This window comes from Crocodylus porosus, unplaced genomic scaffold (assembly GCF_001723895.1).
Source record: "Crocodylus porosus isolate Cpor-Errol unplaced genomic scaffold, CroPor_comp1, whole genome shotgun sequence".
NCBI lineage: Eukaryota > Metazoa > Chordata > Crocodylia > Crocodylidae > Crocodylus > Crocodylus porosus.
Window position 1 is genome coordinate 63,942,977 of NW_017728907.1, and position 17,001 is coordinate 63,959,977.

Sequence of the window (17,001 nt, forward strand, 5' to 3'; positions counted from 1 at the left end):
TAACATGCTAAACGTTATTTCTTCAAAAGTAGGCTTTTTAAGTAAGTAAAAAATAATTGGCATGAAATCATGCCCGGCACTTTTTCAGAGTAAGAAATACTCTGATTTTGTAAAGCCATTTTTTCACTCAGTGTTTCCCCAACTACTTACTTATTACTGAATTAGACACGGATAGTGCAGTCAGTGCATAGGCACTTGTGGTCATTGTACTCAATAATGGTTCCTAATGGGTCCGTGGGACAGCAGTGGGACAGACTGAAAAAAAACTGCCAGTAGTTTGAGATTCTGGTACTCTATATTGGTCTGTTATCTGGAAGGCTCTGAAGGCCAAATTCTGATCAGGTCCACTGGTGTAACTTAACTGTAGCTGAAGTGTGTATTTCATATTTTCTGCATAAAATATGCTGCTCTTTGTTGTACCAGGGCACATTAGAGCAGAATTCAGCACCATGTCTTCCATAGAAAGAAACTCAGATTGTTAAGTCAGGTCTATTCTGCAAGCTACCTCTAAGCATGGATAAATTATCAGGGTCTCTTAGCTTGCACAGATCCTTGTGCTGCTGTAGTTAGATTACTTTTGGTACAGACTAACTCATTTGGCTCTAGCTTGGTGTCTCTGCTGCGTAGCACAGCATGCTGAAGCTCCTGTTGACTTCAGGGGGCTCAAGTCCATTCTTGTGTGTTCAGGTAGAGATTGAACAAAGCCATTTATTTTTTGCCAGCATTAAATGAAAGTAGGAGATTTAAAGAAAAAATGATCAATAACAAAATGCCAAAGTTCCTTGATGTGATAGTTGTGCTATTTTTTAATTATAAAATGTCAGAATATTGATGTCACATTAAATGTAATTGCACTGGAGACTTTGACATGCAAGGTGATCTGCCAATCTAACTTCAATTACTTTTCTTTCTTAGCTGTCATAATAGTGAAGATTAGTCACAAGACAGGAAGTTATGAGTCAAATGGTTTCAAACTGGTATATGGGATTTTCACATTTCAAGCTATTTTGTCTCATCTCTTCATCCATGGGAAGATAAATATAACATTTAAGTTAACTAACCAAGAAGACTAAAGTAGCACACATTTAATATTGCCCATTACCAAATGACACACTAGCATGAGTAAATGTAAGTAAACTCAAGAATTTTTACGAAAGCAGAAACTGCTGATATCTCACAAATGGATCAGAAACTAGATAATCAAATCTGCATACTACCTAAGGAAAGACTTGACTAATGAGATGCCTCAGTCCAAACTTCCCTGCTATGGTGACGTTTGACTTTAAAAGTTACAAGCTGCCATGTGTTTGACAGCTGTCAATCAATAGTTTCTTAAATAACAGATTGGACTGTGACACAATCCAGACATGTGCTTGTATAATGAAGTGGTGCTGTGCAGGTGGTGTACATGCCACCTGGCTGTGTGGAAAATGGACTATTTGAACATGGTGATTTGGTTTTTGCTATAATGACTACGAAGGGGATACTTACTGTTAATACAAAAAGTAGCATCTCTTGTCTCTCCTGGTCTGTCACAATTTCAGTCTGCCAAAGGTAGACCATTGTGTGAAAAAGCTTTGCTAAGTTATTCTTGTTAATATATAGGTATTTCACAGGTATTACTTGCAAAAATGTTCACAGATTGTCTCTCAAAAAAGAGCAGCTTACACATTTATGCTATTCCCCAAAGCCCCCCTCACCTATGTAGAAGGTGAATTTATTCTAACATTCATGAAAAATTAGTAATTAACATGTATCACATGAGATTCCTGCTGCCTTTCAGCATTTCAAAGAAAATGTCATCATCAAAATACATGTCATTTTCACTTCTTACAACAAAACATTGAACTTGGGAGAAATTAAAGGCTTCCTGTTGCTTTCTTCCTTAAAGCTCTTGTACTTTTCCCTCAAAAAGGAGAAAGAATCAGAGGAAGAAATAATATCTGGATGTAGTAGATAATCCTAGAGTCAAAATTTAGTACAGGAGTATTAAGCAGTTGAATCTGTCTCCCTTACAAAACAACAATTGACTCCTCTGTCTTGATGCAAGAAGAATCCTTAGAAATCATGATGCATTTAGCTTGACTACGTTCTGTAGGCTAAATGCTCTCAGCCAAAGATAACAGAATTGTAGGCTACTGTTAAGAACAGCACACATCCCTTTCTTTATATTTAAGCATTGTTGGCACACATGATATACAATTATCTGGCCCTCTATGTCCAGTCATACCACTTACACTGCAGCTATTTATGCAGGAACACTGTCATGCCACAGATGCCCAAATTCACAGTAAAATTTAAAACTACTTGTGAAAAGTAGTTTGCATGCAAGTTGTATCAACATTTTTTCATGCTGTTGTCTGTCTTATGTCATCTGAGAAAGTGACCTGTCGCTCTTTCCATCTGGTGTTAGAGCAGCCGGAGACAGCACTTGCTGCCTGACAGAATTTTTGGAGGAGGATCTTTCTTAACAGCAGATAAACCCAGGGATCCAGAATCTGGTTTAGTGAGGCCAAACGGACAGCGGTCAGGAAGAAATTGCATTCCTCCTGCAGTTCTAAGTTTTGGTCCACGTAGCTGGTTGCATTGCAGTGTTCAATAGATGTATGATTGAAGATCATTTTCAACATCATAATCTAAGGAGAGGTGAGAAAAATAATGTAATCTTTTTTCTAAGAAATATGCACTTTGTTGCTTTCTGCAGAAACATCTTACAGAAAAGAAATCATCAGAACAGAGGTTTCCCTCCCCCTGCCAGAGATTTCCCCCAAATCAAACCATAATCACGGCAAATAGAGGGTGTGCTTATGAACTTCATACTCTATGTTGGCGGGGGACATACAGCTTCAAATTCACAGCAGTAAAAGGCGATGATAACATTTGAACCTATACCAATCCCTTACTTGGATCTATACATCTGGTATTTAATCAAGGAGGCATTTGCTGTTTCCCCTCCTTGGGACATGGCACCAGTGGCATTAGGTCCATGTGATGGATGAGTGATATATTTAGAATAAGTTGCTGAAGTTAGGAAACAAATCAGTTTTCACAATGGCTCACTTTTAAATTCTTCCTTGGAACTTTTGTTGGGCACAGCCATTTTTAAAATTTCAGATAAAGCAATGGAGAGATTATTCATTTCTAAAGACCTTGGGGTCAGGTGGCATTAACTGACCCCTATGTCATTCAGGAAAACTGTTCTTTAGGGCAGTCTTATTGTTCAAAGGGGGTGTATCTACATGTGCATTAGGGTGCTTTTACGAATGCAAATTAAATGCGGTACCTCCAATATAAGGTACTAAATAAATGTGTATTAGGTACACTAATGCACAGTAGTGTAAGCACATGTTTTTAGGTGATGCTATCGTGCAGTAACTTATTCTACTGTGTATTAGCATATTGGCATGGTTTTTGATGTGTTGCTTTAAAGCACAGTAGAAAAGGCTACTGAACACTGAAGCACCAGCGTAGACACACCCTGTATCACCTCCTGAGGTACAGCGAAAACATAAGTGGTGTCACTGCTCTCCTCTGAAAAAGTCTTCTGGATGTCAGATCTGTGCAATATTTTACACTGTTTATTAAAATAGATGGTTCAGATGAACATTTGAATGTAGCAACTCAGTTCTCCGTGTTGGTTTATGCATTGCCACCAGGCTTGTGGCTTTTAAAGGGCTTGTCAATTGAATATTATATAATGTAGCGTAACTGTTCAAGCAATTAAAACAATATGCACTTCAACAGTACTTTTCATTTGAGAAGCTCAAAGTGCTTTACCAACATGAATGAAATGAGCCTTGTAAGAAAGCAACAGGACAGGAAAGATGTGAAGGCTGATGATAGCTTGAGTCAGTTCAAAAGGAGATTGGACACAATCTTGGAGGAAAAGCCCATCAGTAGGTATTAAGCATGGCAGATAGCAGTGCCACCTCAAAAACACAAGCTGCAACTGTAGAGGAGCAGGGAAGACATTCTCGATACGTCCTGTTCACCTTCCCCCTCAGCATTCACACTCTGCCAGCGTGTGACACAGGACACTGGGCCGGATGGACCAAATGTGTCACCCAGTAAATGGCATTTCTTAAGTTCTTATGAAACTAAGGCAACCAAGTGTTTAATCGACTTTCCCAAGCTCATGTGAGAAGCCTTGAAAGAGATCGAGATAAAACCCAAAGCTCTGCATGCTGTTAAGCTGAGTTACAAGATCCCCATTTTTCTGTTGTCAGTCTATTGCTTGTCTGGGTAACAGCAATGACAAGGAAGCTGGTAAAGTGGTTCTGAGTACTGTGATATTTTCATATCTTAATATAATGCTGGGAAATATGAAGCCTGTTTTTAAGGCTGTTAAATACTTACGTATTTTTCCAGGGATTAGTTGGTATCTGCCCTCAAATTCTGACCCTGCTCACCACCACCAAGTGTTCTGTACATAAAGTGCCGTTGTTTTTAAATTTAGTGCTATTTTGGACAAACTCACAATCTCCAGTACATACAAGGTTTAGCAAGCTTCATATTACAGCCTCTTTTCTGCAGTCTATAAATACAGACTCAGAAGCCTTCTCAGTGGAATCAGGTGTAGAACTTTGTCAGGGTATCTGAACTGCAGCTACATACTGGGGCAATATCTAAGAGCAAAACTAACAGATATTTTAAAGGGGGTGCAGAGAGATTACTTCTTCTGTTACCCTGGAACTCTCTCACATGAACATTTGCAAGTTTTGCTCAGGAAGAGCCGATTAGTGTTTATGTCACAGAATTTCCAGGTGCTCCAAATGACATCAGAGGCCCCCTTTTTGGATGTCGTGCTAGAGAAAAACTGTCATGAATTCTCATTCTAGATAAGAAAAACAGAGTAAGGTGGGCAACAGAGACACAGATGCAATACAAGCTCTGTAAGGCAGGTCATGGGTTATGTGTTTGCAGAGCACCTAGTTCAGAGTGGGCAAAGGCCATTATTGGAACCGATGTACCCAACTGCTAAATCATTAAAATTAATGTGAAATGATCTGCTAAGGCTGACCTTCTTGACAGGGCTTTAAGCTGAGACCGCTGGGGGATGGGCAGTCTACTAACAGTTGTAGCCCAGGTCATGTCAGCTGCACTACCAATAACTTGGGCAGCACAAGGGAGGCAGCCCAAGGAAAGGTCCCGCTAAACCTCTCAGGGAAGCATTGGGCTTCTCACGGCAGACATAACTGCCTGTACACAAATGCCAGGAGCTTGGGAAATAAGTATGAGGAACTGGCCCTTCTCCTATATGAAAATGATTATGACCTGGTAGGAATTACAGAGACCTGGTGGGACTCCACCTATGACTGCTCGGTGGCAGCAGAGGGCTATAACCTGTATAGGAGAGACCATGTTGGGAAGAGAGGTGGGGGTCTAGCTCATCTCCCTGCAGATCGAGTTTCCAAACTAGGAAGGGCATTTTGAGACCCTCTGGGTCAAGATACAAGGAGAACATGGGGAGGGTGACTTACTCGTAGGAGTCTACTATAGACCTCCCCAAGAGGAACACCTAGATTGAGAATTCAATAGGGAACTGGTCGAGGCCAAGCGCTCCCGACCCATGATCATCATGGGGGACTTCAATTTCACTTCCCTGACATCTCTTGGGACGAGCGCACGGCCAAATCTGACAGGTCATGTAGCTTCCTCACATGCATTGATAACCTCTACCAAACCCAGGAGGTCTATGGCCGATGGGGTGGACCTAGTGAGCGATCTGCGGGTCGAGAGGAAGCTTGGTGACAGCGACCACAAACTGGTCACCTTCTTAGTTCACCAAAGAGCAGGCAAACCCAGCAGTAAAGCAAAAGTCCTTAAATTGGAAGGCTGACTTTTGCAAACTGAGAGAATTGGTCAGTCAGGCAATTAGAGGCCATACCCCACCAGAAAATGAAGCACATGAGGATTGGTCATTTCTTAAAAACACAATCTTTAAAGGACAGGGCAAAGCCATACCATCTTACAAGAAATGCAGTCAACGGGCAAGAAAGCCCCCATGGCTGAATAAGCAACTCTTGGACCTTATTAAGTGAAAAAGAGTAGCCTACACCAGCTGGAAAACAGGAAGCATTACCAAAGAGGATTATTCTGCACTTGCCCACACCTGCAGAAAGCGGTAGAGGAAAGCCAAGGCACAAACTGAACGTAGGCTAGCTATGGGAATCAAGGACAACAAAAAGTCTTTCTTCATATATGTGGGAAGTCGGAAAAAGAACAAGGATAGCATTGGGCCCCTGAGAGATCCAATGGGGCAACTGACTTCTGATGCCCAAGAAAGGGCCACTCTCCTAAATGACTTTTTTGCATTGGTTTTTCATTCTCCCGGGAGGATCACGTTGTCAGGAATGGCACAAACCACCAATCTGGGAGCAGGTGATGGGCCTAAAACCAACGTAGATAAGGTGAGGGAACACTTTGAGTAACTGCACATTCACAAGTCTGCAGGCCCAGATGCAATGCACCTGAGGGTCTTGAAGGAGCTGGCAGACATCATTGCATCCCCCTTGGCAGAAATATTTGAAAAACTGTGACACTCAGGCAAGGTCCCAGATGACTGGAAAAGAGCCAGCGTGGTCCCTATCTACAAGAAAAGGAGGAGGGATGACCCGGGAAACTATGGACCAATCAGTCTTATGTCTGTCCCTGGAAAAATCCTCGAGAAAAATCCCCTCAAGGGATGCCAAACTGACAGAAGGCAAGCTTCTGAATGCCAGCCGACTTGGCTTTGTGACTGGCAGGTCATGCCTGACCAACCTCATCGCCTTCTATGACCAGGTAACATGTGCCCTGGACAAGGGAGATGATGTGGACATCATATACCCAGACTTCAAGAAGGCATTTGACCTAGTTCCCCATGATGTCCTCATGGTTAAGCTGGGGAACTTAATGATCTCTTGGGTCCCTTCCAGACCCTAATGTCTACAAAATCTATGAAATTTTTGGATTGCTGCTGTTGCTTAAAAACAGGAATTTTGCCATCATCAGTTTCTTCTGCCTTCAGTTAACTCCCGTCCTTTATTTGAAGCCACCTCCATTGTAGACTATGAGCCTGCCTGTATTCTGTGCCCATTCTCAATAGGGTCTAGCACTATGGGGTACCACCTTGAACGGGCTGTTAGACATTATCAGAATACAAGCATGAAATGTAAACAAGCCCACATGCATACATTACATCAAAGCCAAGTACTATTAGGATCTTCTTTTGGTTCAGTGCCCAGGCATGTTTTAAGAACTTGATGATAGCTCATTCATTGCAATCCCCTGTCTTGTTTGATTGCCCCTAAGTTAATGGGGTAACAGCAACACACAAATAAAAGACAGTATTTTTAAAAGAGTCTGTTTTCATATACCACATCCTGTTTATTTTGTTTCATACTATATAATGCTCCACTTTTTATAGACTATTAAATTGTTTTACTGGAAACGTCACTTTAGTTTGATAGACTTGGAAAAGTATAATTGTATGAAGCTGGCACTGGCCATTTAAAATATTTTAAATTGAAGATTATAAATGTTACAGGCTAGCAGAATCAGGTAGTTTAAATCAATAAAGTCAATAGGACTACAGTGAAATGTATAAATAGGGCATCTGGCCTATAATTTGTAATGTAATGAATGTATGTAATGTAATGTAATGAATTACCTTCTTCTATGAAACTGTTATATATATAGCAATGTGGCAATTAAACCAGAATTATGAATATTAGAGATACTAAAAACCTACTAAATCACTGAGTGTATCTTTCCAGTAAACAGGCTTACTCTCTATTGTACATTTGCCTGTGATCTGCCCAAACTAATTTTAAATGTATCTCAACATATTCAACGTATATATGTAAAAGCTCAGACACTCCCAGAGCTTATAAAATAAAGCATTTTGAAAGAGCATCCATTATACTGAAAAATAAACACACAAACTTGTCTTAAGCCTAATCTTCCAGCTTGCAACTTCTGTGGTTTGTGAAGGGAGGCCACTGGGTTGCAGGCGCTCTCTTTCTCCATTCAGTGGCCAATTCTACAATAATCTAGAATTGTAGTTTGTCATGATTCTTTGTGCCTAACTATACCATTGCTCTTAGTAGCCATGTTGGGTTTGGGGAGAATAAGATGGTGATTGTATCTAAAGGATTAGTTGTTGATCAACATGAGTAACTGGTCAAGAAGATAGTGCCTGAGGAAAAGAATCGTGTTTCCCATGCCTTGATATCTCTTTAATAGAGTGGCCTGCATCAACCCCTTATATGGCTCCCTTGCACAATGGGAAGAAAATAAGGGAGACTCCATTTAGCAGCATATTTTCCAGCTCTCTTTTCTTCTCTCCTTTCTACTTCACCCTCTGATACTGAGGAGACCCTAACTGAGCTGAAGAGCTTTGTGAGTACCAGAGGATTCTCTCTCTAAATGTCCCTACAATATGTACTTTCACATCTTCTGTAGGGGAATCAGTTCTGCTACAACTTGGAGGATGTATGGTGATGTTGCAACCTAGGAAGAGGAAAGCAAAGCCTGAATAGAACAGGGCTCACTGATTTATACCAAGGAATTTAGCAGCTTTTCTTGCAGATCATTTACTGAATTATGACCTCCCCAAAGCAAATAGTTTAGGACTGTATTTCACAAGTCTGAAAGTACATGACAGTGTTCCATAATATTTCATATTATATATGAAACCATCATGTGGATTGGGATGTAACGACTTCATTCTGATTGGCGGGGGGGAGTTTCTTTTTTTTAACAAGTAAAGCAAAGGACCATGCAAGCCTTTCTGAATAATCCAAAATTATTTGAAATAGCCCTGTAAATCCAGAGCACAGTCTATCATCTGGAACTGTGTTTTGGTAAAGTTGCTATGGAACTATTTGCTCATTTTACACCTGTTTCTCGGAACAAGTATAGAATGACTTCCTCTGTTTTTTATCTCTAGCTGGTTTGACTCAGCCCGATTTTAGACTGATGTTGATTTACCATGATTGCTATTCAGTAGCTAGCCACCAAAATAAATAAAAGATTAACATAAACTAGGAACATTTATGATAAATAAAAAGTTTGATTGAGAAGCTCATTTTCCCATTAATCTTCGCACCAAATTCCTGCAGAATTTTGTCTGCTCATGAAAGGGAGAATTAAATATAGATCCCCTCTTTTCCTCAGTTTATACCATAAGAGATTGGAAGAGGGGAAACCATATTCCTGATTGTAGGATTGCACCATAGTTTCATTATCATTTATTCTGTATCTACATTTTGTTACTGAACTGCCTTACTTAATTAAATCGTTTCCACTCCCATGATACCAGCCTAAAAATACAGTAGCTTGTACAAGGGGTTATTACTCAGCTAATAATAAGACTATAATAACTCATGAGCACAGATGACTTGCACAAGAAAAAAGAAATCAGCCACAGAATGCAATTTCCATTATTTTATATTGTAGATACTGTTGTAAAACAATAAGAATAATACAAATCAGTGATAGGCTGGGGAGAGGGTGAATAGAAGAGTATTGATTTTTTTCTAAGCTGTAAAAATGCTTAGCACAATGTTTGGAATAATTGTTTGAATTCAATTATAAACAGAACCAAATAGTGCAACAGGGAAGTTAATGAAAGCCTCTCCCTCTGACCTGTATTTCTGCAGAAGTGTTTTGGAGATCTGCATAAGATATTTTAAAGTACTAAGAATGGTCAGTTCTCCAACTGCACTTTTCCTATGTGCACCACTGGGTTTCAGACACCGGCATCAATGAGAAAAACTGCAGCTGTCTTAACATTGGGACATAGTTGACCTCATCTGCAGTAAGTAATGCTAATGTTTCTAATTATTCTAGATAATATGTTAGAATGGACAAGAGAAGAAAAGAAATAAAAACTTGTTCTTTAACGATCATTCCACATTGTAAAACTAGAAAACCCAGGGGAATCTTTGGTTGTACAGGGACAACTCTTGGAGGGAGGTATTACAGCACTGGTTCCCTTGAAAGCACAAAATGAAACTTTTTTAAGTGTTGTTATTTCATAATGAAAAGTACAACTAAAGAATTCACTTTGGCTTTCAGAATAGTCCAAGAGAGGCTGAGGAAATTAACAAGATAAAAGCACAGGGCTGAAAACCACTATGTTTCCAACAGGCACTGCTTTTTATTAGTAAAGGTCAGGCTGGTTGTCAGTTGTCACCTGCCACTCACCTTGTAGCAAAATGCCAGAGCGTCTCTCTGCCTTCTCTCCATCTACCTGTATATTTTCTATTATATCAATGAAGTGTAAAAGCCTCAGCCAGTTTGTCCGACTTGTGCTGTGAGCGTTCCATGAAATCCTCTCCTCTCCTGCGTGTCTGTGCCTCGCTTTCTCTCTATACAGATGCAGTAAATTAAAGAACTGGAGAACAGGGTTTCAGCAGAAGTTGGGAATTTTTTTCTTTTTCTTCTCACTATGCATAAGAATTTTTGGAAGTCAGCAGGCAGCACTGCTACATCATAATGGGGTTCTTTGCTTGGTTTTTTTGAGTGAGAGCTATAGACCCTTTAGCTTAAACATTTATATGGTTACATGAAACTGTTAGGTATGACAGATTCCTAAGACCCTACCAAGTATTAAAGAGGTTTATGTTTTTGGAAAGGACCTAGTACAGTTTAGAAACTACAGTTATTTAACTATAGTAAAACAGCATAGTAAAAATTATAGTTGGATCAACAGGTTATAAACAGAATAGAAATTGTTTCAAATTATGTGAGCTCCCTATTCCATGTACTACATAAGATTAAAAAGTCATTAACTGCAGTCTTTTACTTACTTCTTTTGCCGGTCTTTAACACCATACAGTTGCTCTGTTTCAAAGGACTAGAGCTTTAGTAACAGATGTCTGATGCATGTTTAAACACATTTTGGACACAACTCCCTCTAGTAGAGAAACGTCACTAAAGTAACACGTTACATTCTGTGAAATATGATTTTTTACCTGTTTGGCTAGACCTGATCATATTATATGTATTGTTTACAGATGGAGTTACAGGTGTGGGGCAGAGGGTGGTGAGATATCTTCCAAGAGTAGAAAGTACATGAAAGAATTTATCATCATGCTTGTCTACCGTTTCAGTTTCTGGCTTTTCTGTGCAACTGGCTGTGACATACCCAATTATAAGCAGGTAATTTTATTATCTGTAGAAAAAAAAGAGCTAATCTGTTGTAAAATAATGATCCAGTAGTTTCAAACGTTTGTTCTGTAGAAAAAGAGGAGCTAACTTGCTGTAAAATAACGAGCTAACTTGAGGAAAAAGAGGAGCTAACTTGCTGTAAAATAATGATCCAGGAGTTTCAAATGCTTGTTTGTTTGTTATATATACTTTTGTTTATGCTCTTTTTTGTGGCTCATTTTCTTTTTCTGGTTTTCAGGAACACATTGCTGTCTCTAATTTATAGCACAGAAGAATGGAAAAAAATGCATAAGAACAGTAGTGATAAAATCCCACTCATTCTTGCTTTCAGAGGGTGACAGGGCCAGCAGCAGCAGGGTCCTGGAAAATTCAAGAGGTTCTTCGGTGGACAAGGGCAGAAGCAGAAGAGCTACATTCAGGACATTTTATGGAAGCCCTGTGTGTGCAGGATGGGGCTAAGATCTAGCCAGTCATAGGCTGGGATAGAAGCAAGCCATAAGCTGATCTTTCAGGTGGTGCCTCCTCCCTCTCTGCATTTGACCTATGTCACGGACAATGCAATTATTCATGTGAACAAGGATTTTCTTGCTGCATAAATGGTATATCTGTCCTACAGTAAGGGACCACTTCTTGATATCTTGCCCACCTGGCAACTGAACTCAAAAATACGTATTATCCTATTTTTGCTGGCCTATGGGCACATCCACACGTTGCCCTACGGTGACATTGTTACTGCACTGTGCTTCAGTTCTTCCTGTTTTACTGAATTAATAACCATCCCAACCATTCAATAAAAAACCCCAAAACAACCAAAAACAATCTTCTGTTGAAACAACATCTGTCTCGCTCTTCAAACTCTAGCAGGGATAACTAAGATTTGTTTAGTTATGTGACAATAAGAAGCATTTCCCAGGATGTCTGACACCGTAGGACAGCTGTTCGTCTCAGAGGTTTGTACTCATCTGTGGATTAAAACACCCCAAAAGTATGCTGTATTGCTTTTCAATTCCCTCAGCACTTTTTTGAAAATCTGTCTTTCCGAGGAAGAATGTCACAGCCTAGATTTAGACAGCTCTTTGATGATGTCTGACTGAATTCTTAACTTTTAAACTCGAAGGATGCCTATACATAAGCAGGGAGGGAAGCTGCTCCAACACGCTGTAATTCTAGCGTATTGGACCAACTGAGTCTGCTGGAGCGTGGCAATTATCGCACTCCAGCAGCCTCCCACATCTTGTGTATCAGCATCCCTGCACTTCAAAATGGTGGGGCCGCTTTATACCAGCAGACTTCCACTGATACCACTGCCAGTGAGATCAAACTTGGCCTTAACTCTGTGATTTTTATTGTAAAACTAGTAACTATAGTAAAGTTTGCATTGGTGCTGACAAAGGCTTGAATTTTTAAAAAGCTCAAAAATGGGGATTCAGCCATTTGCTTGAATATCACATCAGGTGCTTTAGTAACTGTACATGCCACCTGGGGGAGAAAATATCCCCACTCTCAGGATACTGAGCCACTCTTTGAAGACTGTTCATGTCCAGTGGATAGAATGGTCTCCACGGACCTTACGGAGACTTCTCACTGGGTAAACTGAATGCTGCGTCTAGGCCTGCTAATGTTTCTGCAAGAGAAATGCATCAGCTGAGGCTGAATACTTCTTACTCAGGTAGCAGTAGCAAAACCTAGGTACCTGGTTAAGTCTCGTTATTGTTAATCAACTCTGCTGCTTTCACATGGCTTGTTATATACTAATGATGTGGTGGAGTAAATTTTGCAAAAGAAAGACATTGTAGTGCTTTGCAAACGCCTCTGTTGGAACTTATGCACACAGCTGAGAATGGCTGCACAAGGTGATGTAACTTACCAAGCAGCTGATTCAGTGCAATGGAAGTGCACTATCAGTTAAACCACACGAAGTGCCATACCCTGAAATATGTGACCCATCACTCTTCCTGCATGACTGGTCAAACTTGGGCTCCCTTATGGTTTTAGTAGTACTGTCAAGCAAACCATTCACATGACAGGGAGTACATCTACACCAGATGCTCATTGCGCAGCAGCTGAAAAATATCACATAATATTGCACTTCATAGCACAGACAGTGCTAATACACTACAGCACAGTATTATTAGGCTACTGCACAGTAGCGGCACCAAAAAGACGTTTGCAGGTGCTACTATGCAGTAACTCTGGTAGTATGCAGTAACTCTATGTAGAACTTGCTAATAAAAGTACTATATAAATGTGCAGTAACGACTGTGCAGTAGTGTCTCATGTAGGCGCACCCAGTATTCTCCAGATTTGCGCTATAGTTTTAGGCTCTATCACAAGCCACTGGTGATCTCCATACAGGTAATATGCAATAATATAAAGCTTTGGGATGGACAGGTTTTTTGGAGGGTTGATAAAATTGTATTAGTTCATAAAGAAAGCGATCAAGTGGGACTAATTTACTGCTAATGTTGTACATACCTTTTAAGCCAGTAGCCCAGAAGCCATTCCTTCCATGAGAGCTCCACTAATCATCGTTAAGGGGAAGACTACCAGGGGACTGGGAGACCCCAGTTCTAGGCACCTTTTACCAATAAGGAATTTGAACCTGCATCACAGTAATATACTCTAGCCACTATGCTGTGGTATGACTAGTCATTAGCCAAAAACACTCTCCAGCCTTGAAGTTGACCCCTAGTTAGCTAGGAGGGAAAGATATGTGGGGCCAGGAGAAGCAGTACAAGCCGGATGTCGTATAGCTCAGTGAGAAGAACCTGCACGAAACTATCCATTTTATGCAATGTACAACAAAAAAAGCCAATGAGGTAGAGGCCAGAACCCAAGGCTCCATCTCTTCCAAGGCAGCATTCCCCTCTTTAAGTCACTTCACTTTCAGCTTACTTCAGACCTCCTGTTCCTAATCCAGGGTGTCAGGACCTAAACTGAGCCCTGGTCTGAGGGCTGTACCAGGGCTGACCTCCTACAGAGCACCCACAGTGCTGAATCCTGTATGCATGCTGCGCACGCCAGCCTCTGAGCCTGACACAGGGTATGTGCTGCCTGTGGCACATGGACTGGACCAGGCAGTACAGGGGGTCAGTCCAGGACACCACATTCAGCCTGTGCCCTGGACCCTTGTGCTACATGCAACATCATGTCTAGTCCATGTGTGGTGGGAAGCACATGCCCCATGCCAGCCCCAGGGGCAACATGCATAGTGAGCCCTGTGGCCAGCTGGTCCAGCATGCAGCACATGGGGCTGAATGAACCAACACACACTGCACAAAGCACAGGGAGACAGCATGGGATGCATGGTCTGTGCAACACCCTGCTGACTGGCCCTGTGCATGGACTCTGGGTCTGGCAGGCTGTGAGTGCACTCCACATGCCAGCCTCTGTAGCACTTGTAATATGCAAGGCCTGCATGAAGCCCCCCAGACCAACCCCTTGTGCCGTCTGTAGTGTGCACAGCGTTGGGTCCACCTTATGCACCGGCTGGGGCTGGTTAAACGATCCATGGGCCAGATAATACATCTCCACGGGCCAGATGTTTGACCCCCCTGTCCTAACCAATGACCCACTGGCCTAAAAGATGGGAGGTCTTCCTCTTTCTCCCCTCATTCTGACATATAGGTGCATGGGAAAAGATTTCAAACTTTGTATGAAAGTCAGAAACTGTACTTATTGTACTGCAGGTACAATAAAAAAGGATTTAGCCCATTTTGGATGTGGCCCAAGGTACCATTATACCCTGTACAAGGTTACCCTCCCTTCCTTCTGAAGCACCCACATGCAGAAACATTTACTCAGTTAATCCACACATCTCCTCCTGCACTGGTCACCACCCTGTCCACTATGCTGTGTGCTGACATGCTGCCATCCCATGCAACTGAAAGTGACTCAGGGGCCCCTGCTCCTCAGAAGGGATTTTCTCCAGGTCAACAAGCAAGAAAAAAAATAAATTAAGAAGACAAAAGGGAGAGTTGTGTGAATGATTGCTAAACTGATGTGTTCTCATCATCTCAGAAAACACAGCCAAAATTAGTGTACAATCTTCCAGTAAAACAACTAACAAACAGAAGACTGCTGTAAAATCGTAGGTCAGATCATTTTTCCCCATGCAAATGAGAAGCTGGAGCAGAGAAAAGACTCCCTAGTACTGGGCCCCGTCACAATGAGGGTCTGGGCACACATCTTCTCTGACATTCTCAGCACTAGCTGCCCAGCTGTTACCACTGCTAAGCCCTCTCTCTGCTCTTTGGTGAGATCCCTGCATGTCTGGGATCACGGCTGTGCTTGGCAGTACTGTGCACAGACCTGCTCGTTCTGCTGCCTCCCTCTCATTCAACAGAAGCTGATCTGTGCTCCAGCCCCTGGGAGCCCTTTGCTAACACCGTTCTCTGGCTGATGCTTTTCACCTGCACTTCCCCACCCGTCTCCCTTCCCTCCCTCCACTCTGACCGCCCTGTCAAATGTTCTGCTATGACCGCCCCGTCAAATGTTCTGCTACCTGCCTTCTCTTCTCCACTGTCTTCCTTCACGCTCCCAGTTTTTCCTCTTTGCCACAATTCTCCCAAATGCCCCAGCCCCTTGCCCAAGCCCTTCGCGCTGCCAGCCCTTTTGAAGGCTCCCAGCGACCCTTTTCCCCACCCCTGCATCCTGCCTAGATTCTCTCAAGGTCCTCCACTGCTGCCACCTCGCCCTGCCCCTCCCCAAGCAGCCTGCCTAGCTTTCTTCCCTCTCGGGCCCCTCACGTTTCCCAACCCTCCTCCTCTGGCCCACCTCAAGTGCAGTTCTCCATCCTGAAGTCCTCTCATACATGGTGCGCCCCTACCCCACCTGTACCAGTGCATTGCCCCTACCCCACCCTGTATCGGTGCTTGCCTCCAGCGTGGGGGCCTGTCCCGGGTGTGCCCCTGCCCTGCCTCCAGTGTGTTCCTGCCCTATAGTGGTGTCTGCCCCAGTTGGAGGGTTGATAAAACTGTATTACTTCATAAAGCAACTGATCCAGTGGGACTAACTCACCGCTCACGTTGCACATACTTTCTACGCCAGTAGCCCAGAACCCATTCCTTCCAGAGAGCTCCGCTAACCAATGCTGAGGGGAAAACCCTCAGCCCTTCTCCACCCCAGCCTGGTGCGCCCCTACCTCTGCGGGTGCCCGCACCTACCAGCAGCGGCGACCAGCAGGCCAGGAGCACGCACATGATGCCGAGCAGCTGGATGAGCGTCTCGGTGGCGATGCGGCCCCACTGCTTGCCGGCCCGCGACGCCGTCACCTTGGCGCGGCAGCGCGACACCAGCGCCGCGATGGTGGCCACGTTGCAGGCCGCGGTGACCAGCAGCGAGGCCAGCCCCAGGAAGGCGAAGGCGGCGGCGAAGGCGGCGCCGCCCGGCACCTCGATGAAGCACCAGGTGCCGGGCCACTGCGGCGCGTAGCGGCCCACGCCCGCCAGCGGCAGCAGCGCGAAGGCCAGCCCGGCCAGCCAGATGCCCAGCAGCGCCGCCTTGGTGACGCCGGGCCGCATGTGGCTCGAGTACCAGTGCGGGGCCCGCGTGGCCAGCGCGCGCTCGGCCGCCATGGCGCTGGCGATGAAGAGCGGGCAGAGGCCGAAGGCCGTCATGCTGAGGCCGAAGAAGGCGCAGAGGGCGCCCGACGGGTCCACGCGCTGCCACTGCCGGCCGGCCACGTACACGGCGATGACCACGGGGCTGGTGAGCAGCTGCCCCGCCAGGTCGGTGAGCGCCAGGGAGCCGATGCACAGCAGGAAGGAGCGCTTGCGCCGGTTGGCCTTGGCGCGGTAGGCGCGGGACACGAGCAGCATGGCCAGCGCGTTGCCCGCCAGCCCC

The 17,001-nt window shown here is 43.5% G+C and overlaps 1 protein-coding gene across 1 annotated transcript; it reads right to left on the bottom strand.

The window, feature by feature from the left end:
• Positions 1-718: 718 nt before the first annotated feature.
• PTGER3 (prostaglandin E receptor 3) lies at positions 719-17,000 on the bottom strand (the record flags this gene model as incomplete). Its single annotated transcript, XM_019530647.1, has 2 exons — positions 719-2,636; positions 16,323-17,000. Coding segments are annotated over 2 exons (966 nt in total), but the record flags the coding sequence as incomplete, so codon positions are not given.
• Position 17,001: the final 1 nt, after the last annotated feature.